The sequence below is a fragment of the Phalacrocorax aristotelis genome, chromosome 2 (genome assembly GCF_949628215.1).
Source record: "Phalacrocorax aristotelis chromosome 2, bGulAri2.1, whole genome shotgun sequence".
Classification (NCBI taxonomy): domain Eukaryota; kingdom Metazoa; phylum Chordata; class Aves; order Suliformes; family Phalacrocoracidae; genus Phalacrocorax; species Phalacrocorax aristotelis.
The window spans coordinates 129,810,842-129,826,554 of NC_134277.1; the positions used below are offsets into that span (position 1 = coordinate 129,810,842).

Sequence of the window (15,713 nt, forward strand, 5' to 3'; positions counted from 1 at the left end):
TAAAGTATTTTTTGTCTTCCTCCCCAATTTAGATGGAGAAACGCCTATCGTGCTTCAGCCGACTAATGCAACTGAGAAGACACAGCTAATAGGGGACAGCCATCGGAGCTATCGCACAGACTCCTAGAGCGGGCAAACACCACCTCTTGGTGCTTCCCACTTAGTGTCACAGCGAGAAAAAACACATGATAAGCTGTGCAGCCTGTATTTGTAGTTGTCTTTAAGATAATCAGGAGTAACCTGAGAGTAATTTCCTATCAAGGCAGAATCTCCCTCTAGGCCACTTCAAGTAGGTTGATATCTACACTCTGAAAGGAGATACCTATGGCTAGCACAGAGCTCTACAGACCAGCATGCTGGTCCCTCACAGCTTCAAACTGCCAGGCTCGGCATGGTCCTTCCCTCTAATAATACTCCCTTTGGTATGATCGCTCTCCTCCCCGCCGTCAGCTGAGATTTCACCTCCCAGTCACAGTCTCAAGTCCTTCTCCAGACGCACCGGCTCCATCCCTCCCTGCCCTGGGAACATTCCTCAGGCACAGCAGTTTTGCTGGATGTGAAACGTTCCTGTGAGGGAGCCCTGGAAATGCTCTTTAGCAGACCTCAGAGGGAAAGTCTGTAGAGAGGCAGATGGGGCTGTCCCTCCCAGAGAGGAAACGCTCTTTGGAAAGCAGCTAGCAGCTTGCTGGGGCCCAGCCCAGCAATAATAAACCTGAGCCAAGTCAAAGTGCTCTGGGGTCATTCTCCTGGTGGTTACAATGCAGGTCACTCCAAATCCAGGAGTCACATCCAGCACCAGAAGCACACATAGGCTCTGGGTCCTCCTGTGCACAAGTTGCAAACCCAGGAGATGGTGGGCAAACAACCTATGGAGGCGGAGGCTGGCCCTGGGCTACCCCAGAGCCTCTCTCCCTGGAGCCGGTGACAGTCCCATGGCAAAGCTCCCCCATTCCAGCCTGGATGGGCCTGCTGCCTATGCCAGGTGGCCCCGTTTTCTGCAGCTGCAATGTGCTGGAAATTGGTCCCCAGCCAACAACTTTCTGCTGGCTTGCTTATTCCACTGTGTCCCTGGCTGCCAGACCCGCTGCCCCGCTGGCTCTGGGATAGGAGCCATCGCTCCAGCACTGGCACTGGGGCTCTGGGAGCAGCAAGGACTTGGCAGGGCAGGCAAGCAGCAGGGGCGCAACCGTCCTCCTCACAGCCTGGCTCATGGGGGTCAGCCTGGGCCTTCCCCTCTGCCTCAGGCACGGGGGCTTTAAGAACACTTGGTGTGATTTTAAATAAAGAGGTAGGGATGAGATGTATGTTCAGGTGTACCACTGCAGAAATCAGTGGAGATACGTGTGGTGTGGCTAAAGAAAGTATGAAGAAATTAGGCCTCTAATTTGTAAGAGCTAAAGAAATGCCTCTGAGATCTTAAACTTAGCACTTCACTGGTTTGACATAGTAGTTTAAGCCTTAGCTGATTTTCTCTTTATTGATCATGTTACATCAATCATTGTCAGTTCTATGCATTTGCTGGTTTTGCTCCTCTAATCACAGTGCTGCAGTCCAAAGGGAGACGTAACGTACCACTAAATTATATAGACCAGTAAATATATAGCTAGTCAAAAGTCTTATTCCTTTCCTTAAAATTGGATTCCGCAGTTGTGAAACATTATTGTCTTCCTTCTATTCTCACCTTTCACAGCAAATGTCGTTCAGTGGCAGCTAAATATATGGGAAAAGAGTGTGTTTCATTGCTCTAGCTGTAACTCCAAAGTCAAGAAATAATTTAACATTTCTTTAAAGTTCCCATAACACATGGACATTTTAAAAGCCATTAATTCCAGTTCAGGTTATATATGTGTTCTCCAGGTGCGTTGCCCTCAGAAGTAGCCCTATTTTTCTGCTTCAGAGGAGAGGGGAAGTCCCGGCATGGCTGGGGCTGTGGACAAGCACTCGCTCCCTTCCGACCCATGAGCTCCTCTTTGTCCTCAGCTGCACCTTGCAAATAATTTTGGAGGCCACTCATACATATGTAAGTCCAGACCGCCATCCTGCCTGCCCAGCGGTGCCAGGGTGGTGTGCCCTTCCATCCCGGCAGTCCCAGGGGAGGGGAGCTGGTGACACCATCCTGCCGCTGTGGCGACGTGATCCCAGAAGGCACATTCCCAGCGGCACCTGAGTGCTGCAAACCCTCCTGCTGGGTGGCCGGATCAGGCGGTATATGCATTGGGGTGCTAGTGCTGCGAGATGGGCAAGACGCAGCCCACTTGGGTACGTGCCGGGGCACCAGCACCCACTCACCCCAGCACACACACGCACATACACACATCTTCTGGCTTTCTTTGTTATTCCCTTTTGCACAGTGTTTACTCTGGTATAAGGTGTTATTGCCCAACGAAGGAGCAGGGAGTGCTCATAGTATGTGACAAATCTGCAGGCTAAGTGATTTCTTTTTACTGTCTGGTAGAGGTGTTCACTGTGAAAGTGTGCACATGCTACGTAGTGATTGTTTCCAGCAGAGATGGAAGAGGCATTCGGAGAGAAGTCTGGTGTAAAGCTACAGGTTATATGTGGAACCATTTCCCGTGTGAAATCCCTCCTCCTATTCCCATGGAATTCACTGAGAATTGCACCCTCGATTTCAACAACAGCTACAGATCAGGCCTAAAGACAGGGAGGGAAAGGTAAATCCCAGATCAGCAAAAGCAACTGGGGATTTTTTTCACATCCAAACACCTTTGATGTCCCTCCAGAGCCCACTCTATGGGCCAGAGCCAAAGTTTACTGAAATCAAGGAAATTATCTCCATGGGCTCGAGATGTACCGTAAGTCATGTGGTTCTTATTCACTCTTTCTAAATGAGACATTTTTGTTGGGAAAGATTTATGACTCGATCTCACAGTGTGATGCAAAGATGGGCAAGGTGCCACATGTTTGCAAAGCCCTTTTACTGACATGGCGATTGGTACAGAAGAGCCACAACAGATTATTGCAGTTAGCCAAAAAACCTCAGAACAAACCAATGACCAAGGCTCTGAGTGAGTTCTCCAGGACTTCCAGCTTAAAAATCTGGGTGTCTGAACCCATGGTTTAATTCCAAGGAGGAAACTTAGTTTTCAGAGTACCAGAGCATTTGCCTCTCTCGCTGCTGTCAGGACTAGCTATTCTGAGGACAGCTGGAGAAAGGATGAATGAGGATTTCAGGACTTAGCTCTTCAATGCAATTTTACTCATTTGTTTGCTTTTCAGAAAAGTTCCTGACATGAACGTAGCTATGCTTACATGATCTGCTTCTGTGTAAAATTCAGCTGCACACCAGTTAATCTTCTCAAAATGTATGGATCCCCAAAATTTTGTTCTGTTTTGCTGCATTTATTTATATTTAAAGTACTATATATTGAAATCTACCTTTGCTGTCAACCACTCTGACTAATAAAGGTTGTATGTATGAATTGTAGCACTCCCTTTTCCACACTGTCAACAACTTCATTCCGGTAACAGCTAGAAAAGCTGTTGAGACAGCTGCCCAAAAGTACAGCTTTGCATCCCAACAAGTGGCAAGCGGCAACTCAGGATTTCCCCAAAGAGGAACTTGGTCTTGGATTGCAGCAGATGCACCTACCTATGCAAAGCAGCCAGAGCTACAGCTGCACATTGCAAATCCTTTATCTAATGCACAGTGCTTGTCTACATAAACAAGTTCAGCAGTGCAATGAGGTGATAGAACACAGTAGTTTTCCTGGCATCAGTTCCTATACGGAATGATTTTCCCTAGCAAAGGGTGCGCGCAGAGAGGGAGACCTTGATGCTGCTGAGGACAATGGCAGGCGTCCCATCAACTCACTCAGGGGTTTTGCAGCTGTCCAAGAGCCAGCGCAGAGTGCCAGATAGTCTCGGCCTGCTACAGGACAGGAATATTTCTCACTAGGATGGTATCCAGTCTCTGTGATCACAGAAGCCCAAGCATTTGAGAAATGGACAAGGGGCAACCATTTTGGCTGGATGTATTCTCAAAGAGCTGCCCTTTTGCGTGCTTAGATAGTAACTCATACCCAGACTCACTCAAAATACTGAATGGAAGAAAAATCACAGAAGATTTAGACCTACCGTCCACACAACCAATTATTTACGTAGTTTGTGCACTTTCCTCCCCACAACAAGTTCAGAGGATAAACCACTCTGCTTAGTCCAAAAAACATCAAACAGTTGTATGTCATTTAAGTTCATTGCTTACCTTCCCTAAGAATTAATATCCAAAGTATGGGTATGATTTCAGTCAAAATGAATTACATTTTTGCCTCTTCTTAGAATAAAATCATTGAAGAAGAATTATGAAGCATGCAAAACTGAGCACAGCTAAAATCACTGATTTCTTTTCCTACACTTATGTCTTCCACAGAAGAGAAAATGTTCGTTGTGCTGTTACAAAGCAGGGAGAAAGACCGCTGATGAAAGCAACCCCCTTCCTCCTCTCCAGGAACTAAAGTCAGCTAAATCATCACATGCAGCACCTGTCTCCTTTCACTTTGAGAGGGATGAATGGGTACAGGAGTTTTGTATGAGAGGACTCTGTCCTTTGTGCCAGCGTCAGGGTCTCAGGGCTGGGAAGGCGATAGTGTGGGACGACTGGGTGGTAGCCGACACTTACAAAATAATCTCAGAAAGATGCTGGTAAAAACAGGCGATTTCCCACTGGCGGAGAGAGGTAACACGTGCTGAGTATCACCTGGCTGGATTTGAAAATGGGTTCCTATTGTGGCAGTATGTAAGTGTATGGATACTTCCTTATTCTGGAAAAATAGTGTCTAGACATTTCGGGAAGTTTGGAAAAAAAACTCAGAATTTCAACATCCTAATTAACAGTGATGAGATGACAGGATCTCAACAGGCATCCTCCTGCACTAACTTGCTTTGTGAGGGTTTGCAGTAAGTTGGAGTAAGAACAACATGCATCTTTTTTTCCTTTAAAAATTAACGAGGCGTTGGCAGTCCCGCAGCAGGCGTCCTCTGCTCCCGCAGCAACCGCTCCTGCTGGAAGCCAGCGAGCCACTGCAGGAGAGGCTCGGTTTGCGAAGAGAAAAACAACCGTACCCGCAAATGGTTAAAGAAAAGCTGTTTAGACGCAGCTTGTATAGAGGGAGGGGAAAAAGTTTGACGTCTCCTTCGAGCCGGAATCGAACCAGCGACCTAAGGATTCCCGCGAGCAGCGCCTCTACAGTCCTCCGCTCTACCAGCTGAGCTATCGAAGGGACCTGACTAAACCTCCTCCGCCAGGCCTCAAGAATGTGCAGGCCGCGTCTCGGTGCCCGGCCGCGCATGCGCGGGACGCACTGCTGCGTGGCGGGGCCGTGCGGGATCGCGGCGCGGGCGGCCTTGCGGCCATGCCTGGGGCGGCGGGGCGGGCGCTGCGGGCGCTGCGCTCGGGCCTTGGGCTCTACGGTGGATCGGGGAGGTATTAGCCTTACGCGGGGCCAGTGGCGCAATGGATAACGCGTCTGACTACGGATCAGAAGATTGTAGGTTCGACTCCTGCCTGGCTCGCGTTTCTTTTTCACGCCTCTCACGTCACCACCGCAGTTACACGCGCACGACGGGGGCAGAGATTGTTTTTCACCTGATCTCGTAATTTATCACCGTTTCTACACCCGGCACATCGTCAGTTATTTTCTCTACCAAAGAAACTATAGAAAACCTCCTGGACATAAACTTTTCAAACCCCCTAAATATGTGTCTCGTCGAATGCATTAACTCTGCCATCGACTGAACCCAATGAACGCGCCAGTGAATTACACAGGGGAAAAATCCTTTAGGCCCTGGGAGAGGAGCAGCGTGCTCACCATTGGCCTGACACGGGACAGTCAGTCTTAGGAATGGCATCCCCGAAAACAGCCGTGAGGTCTCCGAAGGCAACAAGCAACGCTGCTGTGACAAAGACTATTATTTTCGTAGCGATTACCCGTTAGTCTTGAGAAGCGTGAGAGCATCCTCGCTGTGCAGCTGAATGAAAAGCGTGCGATTTTGCAAAACCCCGTTTCTGACACCTCTAAAGGTGATGCAGCGGGTAAGGAACAGCTTGCGACCGGGAGGGGCAAGGGAGGGAGGTGTTCTGAGAACGCTCCAGGGCTTCAGAGTAGCCGCAACCTGTGGATTCAGCGCAACTTCGCTATAAAAAGCGGTTCATGTTGTTATTAATAAATAACCCAGGGGGCTCATTGGTGCTGTTAACCCTTGGAATCGCCACCCTTTATTCTGTGGTGTCTGTGAACGGCGCTGGTGCCGGTCACGATACAAGGTATGCAGGCAGGCGAGGGGCGGCACGAGGACGGGGCATCGCGCTGTGCGGGGCCAAGCCCTGAGACCCTCATTTTTCCACGTGTTGCTCACGCTCACGTATCCGTTGTTGGGAACCTTACTGGAGAAGGCTTGTTAGAAGGAGAGGAAATGGGCCCAACCTGCGTCAGGGTAGACATAGATTGGATATTAGGAAAAATTAGGAAAAATTTCTTCACTGAAGGAGTGGTCAGGCATTGGCACAGGCTGCCCAGAGAGGTGGTGGAGTCACCATCCCTGGAGGTGATCAAAAACCACGTAGACGTGGCACTTCAGGGCATAGTTTAGGAGGCATGGGGGTGTTGGGTTGATGGTTGGGCTTAATGACCTTAGAGGTCTTTTCCAACCTTAATGATTCTATGGTTCTGATATGTAACACTGGAGATGGTGTAGAAGGAAAAAAACGTGGCAGCGCGCTCTGCAAGCTTCCAAGTGAACGCGTGCGGCGTTCTGGTGCCCACCGGGGAGGGAGGAGGCAAGAGAGGCCAGGCCAGTTTAGTTCCGCTCTCCGCGGGCAAGCGAAGACGCGGCCCGGCACCAAAAGACGCACGAGCCAGGCAGGAGTCGAACCTACAATCTTCTGATCCGTAGTCAGACGCGTTATCCATTGCGCCACTGGCCCTGCACGCGACAAACCTCTGCGCCGCCGCCCGCTCAGCGAGCCCCTCTCCCGCTGCGGGCCCCCGCCTGCGCACGCATGCGCTGCCCACCCCCGCGGCCACTGCCCTCGCACAGCGCATGCTCAGAGCCCCGCGCGGGGCGGGGCGGCACCTTGGGCGGCCGCTGGGGGGTGACTGGCAGCTCCCTTCGATAGCTCAGCTGGTAGAGCGGAGGACTGTAGAGGCGCGGCCCGCGGGAATCCTTAGGTCGCTGGTTCGATTCCGGCTCGAAGGAGAGGCCAATATTTTCTTCTTACTCCTCGGGCAATATTGACATTTTCGGCCCCTCGGCGATGGATGGAGTCGCGGCCACCGCTCCCGCCCCGCCGCCCAGGCAGAAGCTTCTCCTAGAGCCGTTTCAAACATGTGTAATACATGAGCAACTCACATCTCTCTTTTTTGTTTTTTTTTACAAAAAAAGAGAAAATACTGTAAAGGGGTGGGTGGCAGCCCTGCAGTAAACAATGAAATTCATGTTGCAGTGACGCTTCTGGAAGCGCTTCATTATTTTCCATAATAATATTATTAGCAGTAGAGAGTAGAGGATCTATATATATTATAATATAATATAATTATAAAATAATATATTATAATAATAATCATAAAATACATTTGGCGTTACCCTATATGAATAAAAAAATTTAGGTGTTTTTAGCACAATCACAGCTAGTTTTATTAGGTCTTCTTTTCCAGGGTGCCACTTCAGCTCTGGACAGGTGCTCCTCATTTTGCATGTTGCATTATGTGGTGCCAAAGAATCCATACTGATTTTGCTTTATATGATGCCAGGTAGTCCTTATGGATGAGGGCTTTGAGCATCCTGGCTGATGGGAGTGGATAAAAGTGCTCCATGCTCTCTCAACTTGAGGCGATGGGCGAGATGTTTGGTCTTGGCCTTTGGCCGTGCCATAAAGCGGGTACATGGGGTGGTCGAGGAGAAGGTGGAGCAGCAGGAGAGGGCATAGGGATCCTTTATACAGAAGAGATTTAATGCAGATGGACATGGGCCTGCTTAGGCTGCTGTAAATAACAGGGCCAGCACTCACATTCTGCCTTTTTTTCCTGTTTTCTGTTCTGTGGTTGTATTGCCATCCCCCCTCCTTTTCCCTTAAAGTCTTTTTTGTCATTACAGGTGCTACGTGGCATGCAGAAAAACACACATGGCAACGACTGCTGGCGTGGAGAGAGTAAAAGTGTCTGAAGGCGGCCAAGTCTGTATGCGTAGCAGGGGAAGAATGGGAGTTTTCTCCTTCAAAAGAACCCAGAGTGAGTCTTCTCTGTGTGAGAATGTTTTTCTAGGGTAGATTTCAGATATGAGAGCAAGGAAGGCCCACTGTCTGTGGGAACAGGGTACAAGCAAGATTATCAGCAGGGAAACAGATTTATGAAGCTCAGCAGGAGCCAGACATGCAAGCTTCTGCTCTGAAGTTACACACTTCATGCATTACGCCCCTGGCCCCAGCTACCTCTCATATTGATTAGCATGTTTTTGTGTCTGCATATGGACACACACACAGAGCCTTTTCTCCTTCCAGCAAGGTGCAGTACACCCTCTCGGGAACTATCTCAGGAGAAATCCAGGTGTGAAAAGCCGGCCCAGCAGGGAACAGGGACACCCCGGTGAGCAGAAATTGAGGGAAGACATCCATTTTGTTAGGTGTCTGCTATCTTACACATCTAGCAGTCAAATCTGAATCCACAGTCCAAAAGCACATCCCTTTACGGCTCCCCAGTGTGGGACAGGGCACAGACTCAATCCAGGGCTGCAAGATGCATTTTTTTTCTTGGTTAAGATTCACTCTTTCCTATATAAATGTCTCTGCTCCTACTTTTTGCAGAAGTTCATGCAAACTCCTTCACTCCTTTTCACTCATTCAGTGACAGTCCTTTCTCCTTGTCCTAAAGGATAGCTCAATAAATAAAGGCACATCCAAAGTTTCTTCTGAAGAAGGGACCATCTCCTCTCCCTCTCCAACTCCAAGACATTTTTTTCTCTCCCACCCATCCAGAAAGTATTGACATGCATGTGCTTCTATGTATTACCCGTAAGTGAAAACGAAGGCAGAGAAAAAGAAAATAAAAATAAAAATACAACAGAATGAAAGCCAGGAAAAACAAACAAACAAAAATACCTGTAACTCAAACTGCGGAAAAATGTAGGCACCGATCTCAGGATTTGCTGTATGCTGAACAACTATTCTGCCTCCTAAGCTATGGCTCTGTTACATTAATGTAACTGCTTGGCTCAGCTTCCCACTCTTCTAGGACATGCTCATGTATTTATGTGTACTAAATGCTTTTTACTACAGTAACAGCCTATTCAGTGCTTGGATAATAGCGTAGCTTGATAAATACTTAATTTAGGAGAAAAGTATTGGCGACCGGTCACCGCCAAGTACTTAATTGTTTCTCTGGTCTCCGGCAAGGGCCAATAACAAACTCTGTGTGTGTATCCTATTCAATCATTTTTATCACTTAATAATGAAAGATGCCAGACATTATAAAAACCCCATTCATAGGACATTTCACTCTGATACCCTGGGTCACCAGAGTGAGGTGGGCAGGCAAACAGATGGATCAGGGGTTGTTAAATGGCCTGGCGGGTGCAGGAGGGGACACCTGCTCCAATGAAAAAACATTTTCAGCTCCTGCATTGTAAGAAAATGTTTGTTTGCATTTCAAGAAAAAGCTGTTTTTCCTCCCAGAGAAAGGGGAGATAGGATAAACCTCAGGAGAGTTAAGAGTTTGAGGATAAAAATTTTCAGACTGAAGGATTTAAAAGGAAAAATGGTGAAAATGTTCCCACATGCCGAGGTGCTGGCTGATGGATGCGGTCTGCGATACGGGCACATGCACAGACAAGATGTCTTGCTTATCACATAGGTGGGAAACCCCTGGAAAAGAGAGAGCATCTTTCCTGATTTTGTTAGTATCTGAAACTGTATTATTTCTTGACTTTACTCTTGCCAGTGTATCTATTTTGAATATCATAAACACATGCTTCTCATTGTACCAACTCTTCACCTGGCTTGAGTTAAGTGGGATTTCAGGGTCACCAGATCTATCGGATTATCACTCATCTAACAGCAGCTCTCTCAACTGACATCCTGGGCACTCAGACATGATCTTTAGTTCCCCAGGAAGTTCCCCAGAGCAGCCAAACCTACCTTGTTTCAGCATCAGGAGCCAATGAGCAGGTATCCTCCAGGGTCAGCCAAGCCAGAGCATGACAGTGAAAAACTGGAAGATGCTGGGAATAGCCTTAGGTGCTCGAGGTTCCTGGAGGGCTTGGGAAAGATGCATGTAATAAGCAAGATTATTTTTTTTAAAATAAATCTCTTTGGAAATAGAGTTGACCCAGCTGAAGCCTTCCAAAGATGCTGAGCAGGATGTGTGGGTAAGAACTTAACTGAACCAATCCCTTAATGAGGAAATCCCTACCTCCATGTATTTTTTTTCCCAGGCTTCCCAATTTTCCCTCCATCCATGCTCGGTTGGGCAGGAACCTTAAGGGATACGTGGCCAGGAAGGTGAGGAGAGGGTGTAAAAACTAAACCAGCGAGCCAGGCAGGAGTCGAACCTACAATCTTCTGATCCGTAGTCAGACGCGTTATCCATTGCGCCACTGGCCCCTAGTGTCGGTGGGTGGCACCGCTAAAACGCGGGGCTGCGGGGCAGGAGCAAAGTCCTGCACACCCTGGTCCCCCAGTATTGAGTCTCTGATTCTCCTCCCATCCCTAGTGGGTTCTGCACTGTTTTTCTTGGGGTGGGGGAACCCGAAATTCTCCAGCAGTGGGTGACGGTTGTGCAGTGGGAAACCCCATGTTCCCACCGGCATCCAGGTCCAAGTCCCGTATCTGATGTTGCTCCACTGTGATGAAGAGCTTTGCAAGTACAAGCCGGGAACAAGTCACATCATGTCGCCTTCTGCAGTATCTATGCCGAAAGGAAAAAAGAAAAACATCATCCTATAATCCAGTTCCCAAATGTTGGGATTTGTGTCATGCCCCTTTGCTCGTAAACTCTGTTCGCCCACACCCTAGCAGCCCCTGGCACCAGCAGAGCCCAGCTGCTCCCCTGGTGCCTGGAAGAGGAGGAGGTGGGATCTGTCTCTGCTTCCACCATGCAGTAGCAGAAAAGCCTTGTAGCCCTCACCCCACGCCTGGTCCTGCCTCTGCATAAGGACCCCAAAGCAGACAGACAAGGCCTGCAGGGCTGGGACAGGCTGTGTGGTGCGGCACAGACCTGATCTGTTCACAGGGATAAAGGCAGCTCTGGAGACACCAAGATAGCATCAGCACCTTGTCTTCCAGGTAACCCCCACTCCACTGTCACACCAATGCCTCTCCCATTATGACTTGCCTAACTCATGCCTGCATATTAGTTCCTGCCCCAAGCCCTGAGTTACTCTTGGTCTGTACCCCATATTCTCTTCCTGCAGCTCAGACAATTCTCTTTGGACTGCCAAGATGGGCTTTGCCTTTGAATCCATACAAAGCACTGTTTTGGTGCTTCAGGAAGGAGACCAGCGCCCCAGCGGCTGTGGTCTTGGTCACTCGGTATGCTCTGCAAAGGCCAAAACACCCCAGAACTTTTCCAGTTCTACCTTGTCAATCAGATGCAAAGTAAGTTTTGCTTTTCCACGGAGAGCCAGGGAGCACCTCACAGATCAGTAACATTTTGGATTCAGCCTCAGGACATCTTAGTGATGCTTCCTGCCTGCTTTTCTGAGCCTCTCAGTGACCTTAGGGCAGCCAAGCATGTTGGCCCATCACTGATAATAACCTGGGTGTCACTGAGCTGCTGGGTTCCTTCCAATGATAGCCTTTGATTGCTGGTTGATTTCTCACCTGACACTTGTCCATCAGGCTTTCAGAAACATGTCTGTACCAGAGAGAGTCCAGCTACTGAAAACAAAGTCTGCATATTTAGCCCTAGCTTCATTACACAAACAAACAAATTAAAAAAAAACCCAAACAGTTAGCCAGCTTTGGACGTTAGGGAGCATGGAAAAACATGAATTACTCTTCTTTCCATTCCTTAGGAACAGGATGGGATTCACCTAACCTACTGCCAGGGAAAATGCCAGGAGCTGTTGGAGACGGACATTAATCAACGACACACATTGCTACCGTACGTCTCTCAGCAGTGGTGATTTTGCCAGACTACTGTGCTAAGTGATGGCTTTTGGCTTGACACGCTTGTGAGCACTCCTTCAAGTCACGGACCATCTGGTGGGTACTGAAGGTATTATATTCTGGGTAACAATGAACATGTTGAGGGTGAAGTTTGAAAGGAGGATGAGCCAGTTTAGCAGCTCCTTGCTCCAAAGTAATGAGGTCTCACTTCTCTTCCCCTCTTCTCCACTGTGCTAGCTACACAACTTGCCTTGTCACTGCTTTAGTGGTCTTTGGTCACTCCCGGCACCTGAGCCAACTTCATAACCCAGCAAAGAAGTGGGTAATTTTCTAACAGTCAGTGAGGTGAATCAGCTCAGCCGGTGCAAATGAGGGGACCAGACCTTGCAGACAGGGCCAGCATGAGGAAGGTGAGAGGCACAGGCTGACCTGTCCTGCTGGCCAGAGCAGCTCAGCCGCCTGCAGTTGCTTGTCAAACTGCAGCCCAAAGGAGAGTCGTGTTGAGACAATGAAGCAGAAGACATGGAGTTGGAGCAAGGTGTGAGAAGTGGAGAAAGTATCCAGTAGGTGAGAGGTAGAGTCACTGTCTGCGTCCGCAGACACTTTACTTTCAATCTGTTATTTTCATTCTCTCTTCATTTCCCTTCTTGCTGTCTCTATTTTTCGCAGGTGCTAGTGATGTGGGCGGTGAAGACAAGGCAAATTCCTCCTGATTGCCTCAAGCCAGTGTAGAGAGGTAAGCATGGAGGGGAGCAGCTCCTTCATAAGCAGAGACTTGCAAATAGCTCCTCTTTTGCAGATGGGTTTTGGTTTTTTCCCCTGAATTAATCTTGAAAAACCACAAAGTGAATGAAAGGGGGTGAGTGTGTCCAAATGGCTGGAGGGCATATATCAGCAGGAAGAGTCTAATTGCAAACAGGATTTTGTAGGGGTAGGGGTAGTGCCTTTTTCTGTTCAGGCACCTTGGACTTGTGCCTATTCCTTCGGTTGGCAGCCAGAGAGATGATCCACTGCGTGCCTGAGCCAGGCAGGATAGAGGGCTCCCACATATTCACTCAGAGATCCCAGGGATGTTGCTCCTGCTGCAACGATGGGATGAACAATGTTGTTAGAAAAGAGTAGTTTCTCAGATTTCTATGTACTTTTAATGGAATTGATGTAAGCAAATAAGGAGACTCAGTTTTGACTAATGGAACATGTGCTGCATGGAAGAACAGCTGTGTTGGGGTGCTCTGCAATTCAGGAAACAGGTCCCAGTGAGATGGGCCCGGCTCGAACCCAGGACAGGGCTGCAGCCAAGAATACTGATTTGAGGAGAAACCTTGGTCAGGCAGGGAACAATCCTTATGCCTGGAGGAAGCTGGAGCCAGAGCTGGGAAATCAGGCTAGTGGCCTGGGGAGGGGATTAATACAGCTAAGAGCTGGAAATAAGAAGTGGTGATACAAAGGGGTGGGCAGATAGGGAAGGACAGGTGTGCCTGCGCTATGCCAAGCCTACCTTTGGTGGCTGCTCCTAACTTCTTTTGATAGCTTTCCTGGCAGTGAGGCCGGCTACAAATATACGTAGTTTTTAACGGACTTTAAGTTGCTGCTTCCGTTCAGGCTGATGGGTGTTTCTCACCTTTCTTCTTGCTCAGCAAATGGTGCAAGAAGCACATGTTCTTTCCCCAAACCGAAGTCCTCCAACAAACCTGCAGAAGCCCCTGAGATTCAGGTCTTCCTGGTTGCTCCCAACCCTAGAAGATACTTCTTCCTTCCTGGTTACTGTGGGTCCAGTGGGGCCCTGCAGCTGAAGGAGGGTGCATTCAGTAATGCTTTGGATATTATGGAGAACAAGCTGGCAATCCAGAGTGCTTGCAAGGTGCCTTAAGCTCTACATGGAGATTTACCACATCCTTTGGCAAGGAACAAGTCATTAGTATCCAATTACACTGAAATCATACTTAATTCAAGACAGGTTAAGACAAAAAGCAAATAAAAACATTTACTCACAGCTGCCAAGATAGATAGACTTATAAAAGAGGTAGGCGGAGAAATGAGAGAAAACCAGGCTTCAGTTACTGGCTTTGAAGATTAAATCAGTAAGGCCATTCTCTCATATCCAGGCATTTTGCCTCAGGCTCTCCTGACACAGTGAGGAGCAGATAGCCTATCTTCCTCCACACCTTACACCTCAGGCTGTGTTGACCAAGAAGTATTTCCTCTTGGATGAACAAAACATCTCTCACATCTAATTTTCTCCTAAAATAATTAATTTTTCCATTTCAGGGAGGTCCACCACTTTAGCATGGAGTTCCTCCTATTTCTTCCCTGTCGAGGAGATGCACTGGCCCTTCCTCTTGGCAAAAATTAGAATTATTTCATTCCTTTAGCATTACCTGGCCAGCTAACAATACCTTGGCTCAAGTGCTCAGCCAGAGTGCTATCATGGGAAAGGCACTGGCTCAATGCCTGAATGCCACCGTTTTCTTTTTTTTGTCTTTTGTTTTTTGTTTAAGTTTTTCTTCTGCAATAATGTAAACATCTTCTCTTTACCTTGCCTGCTATCATTATTCTGGCAGGCATAGGGCAAAGTGTGTTCACCTAGTCAGCCTTGGTTTGGAGGCCTTGCTTCAAGCTGGTGCTGGGATCAGGAGCAAGGGGAGCAGTTTCTGCCCACAGGAGCATAGGCTGCTCTCTGGTTCACAGGACTTGCCTTTTCAGGGAGAGGGTGAAACAGTCCACTTGCTTCATGGTAGAGGATAAAGGAGCTGAAGGTTGATGTGGGAAGGAGGAAAAGTGGGTTGTTGTGGTGCTGCGAAGCAGAAGAGGTGGTGGGGTGGTTGTGCTGGGCTTTGGGGAGTCAGTTTAAAGGGAGCAGTGCTTATACAATGCAGAGGGCATCCTGGGACTGCTGTGTGCTTATTCCTTTCTTACCCTGTTATTGAGTCTTTTTCCCTTCACATCTTCCACTTGCCCCTGCAAACTTTCTCCTTCCAGTTTTACAAAGCGGCTTCACACAGGGACCACACAGAGATACCCATTAGCCCACTGGCAGCACAGTTACCTCCCTAAACTGGAAGGAAACAGCCCAGGCACCTTTCTGCCCCCCTGCATGGTTCCTGAAAGAAGAGGTGTTGTCTATGTTTAATTAGCGTGAATCTAGACTCCCTTTTGATCAAGCATTGTTTGACGTTTTAATATTTAACCTAAGCTTAGGAACAGAATATCTTGGCCATTTAATCAAGGACAAATGTTCCTTTTGGAAGAATATAAAGGAGAGTTGGGAAGAGAAAATAGCCTTGAGTTGTCCTTAGGTGACAATATATGGATAAAAAGGATTAGGGTACTTCATCTGTAAAGACCACCAAGGACCCCCAAAGAGAGGAAGACATGCGCAGAAGGATCTGAAGCGGAACAAAGACAAGTGACTTAATTCCATTATGCAACCTATGTAGATTAGAATGAATAAGTATTAGATAGGCAGAATATGTATGAGTTTGTTGTATAAATATAATGAAGGAGCTGTCTTCTCTGTGCTTGATCTGTGGAAAACCACCAAGCACCCAGGCTTGAGCAACTCTGAAATAAATTAACAGTGTCTGTCCTGAGTGTGTGA

At 48.1% G+C, this 15,713-nt stretch overlaps 1 protein-coding gene, 1 long non-coding RNA gene and 5 other non-coding genes across 7 annotated transcripts in view; 4 read left to right on the top strand and 3 right to left on the bottom strand.

Moving 5' to 3' along the window:
- Positions 1-127, top strand: part of DNAJC5B (DnaJ heat shock protein family (Hsp40) member C5 beta) — a 37,965-nt gene extending 37,838 nt beyond the window's left edge. Inside the window, exon 4 of the mRNA XM_075086172.1 lies at positions 33-127. Coding sequence (XP_074942273.1) covers positions 33-127 — 95 coding nt within the window. The remainder of the gene's footprint in view (positions 1-32) is intronic.
- Positions 128-5,147: 5,020 nt separating this feature from the next.
- TRNAY-GUA (transfer RNA tyrosine (anticodon GUA)) lies at positions 5,148-5,237 on the bottom strand. The gene is given in 2 exon segments: positions 5,148-5,183; positions 5,201-5,237. It is a non-coding gene; the product is annotated as a tRNA-Tyr (tRNA).
- An 83-nt stretch (positions 5,238-5,320) lies between these two features.
- On the top strand, positions 5,321-15,702 carry LOC142053458 (uncharacterized). The gene is made up of 5 exons (XR_012659230.1): positions 5,321-6,049; positions 8,110-8,243; positions 12,022-12,211; positions 12,785-12,851; positions 15,095-15,702. It is a non-coding gene; the product is annotated as an uncharacterized LOC142053458 (long non-coding RNA).
- Positions 5,457-5,529, top strand: TRNAR-ACG (transfer RNA arginine (anticodon ACG)). Its single transcript has one exon. It is a non-coding gene; the product is annotated as a tRNA-Arg (tRNA).
- TRNAR-ACG (transfer RNA arginine (anticodon ACG)) lies at positions 6,868-6,940 on the bottom strand. Its single transcript has one exon. It is a non-coding gene; the product is annotated as a tRNA-Arg (tRNA).
- Positions 7,123-7,212, top strand: TRNAY-GUA (transfer RNA tyrosine (anticodon GUA)). The gene is given in 2 exon segments: positions 7,123-7,159; positions 7,177-7,212. It is a non-coding gene; the product is annotated as a tRNA-Tyr (tRNA).
- On the bottom strand, positions 10,537-10,609 carry TRNAR-ACG (transfer RNA arginine (anticodon ACG)). Its single transcript has one exon. It is a non-coding gene; the product is annotated as a tRNA-Arg (tRNA).
- Positions 15,703-15,713: the final 11 nt, after the last annotated feature.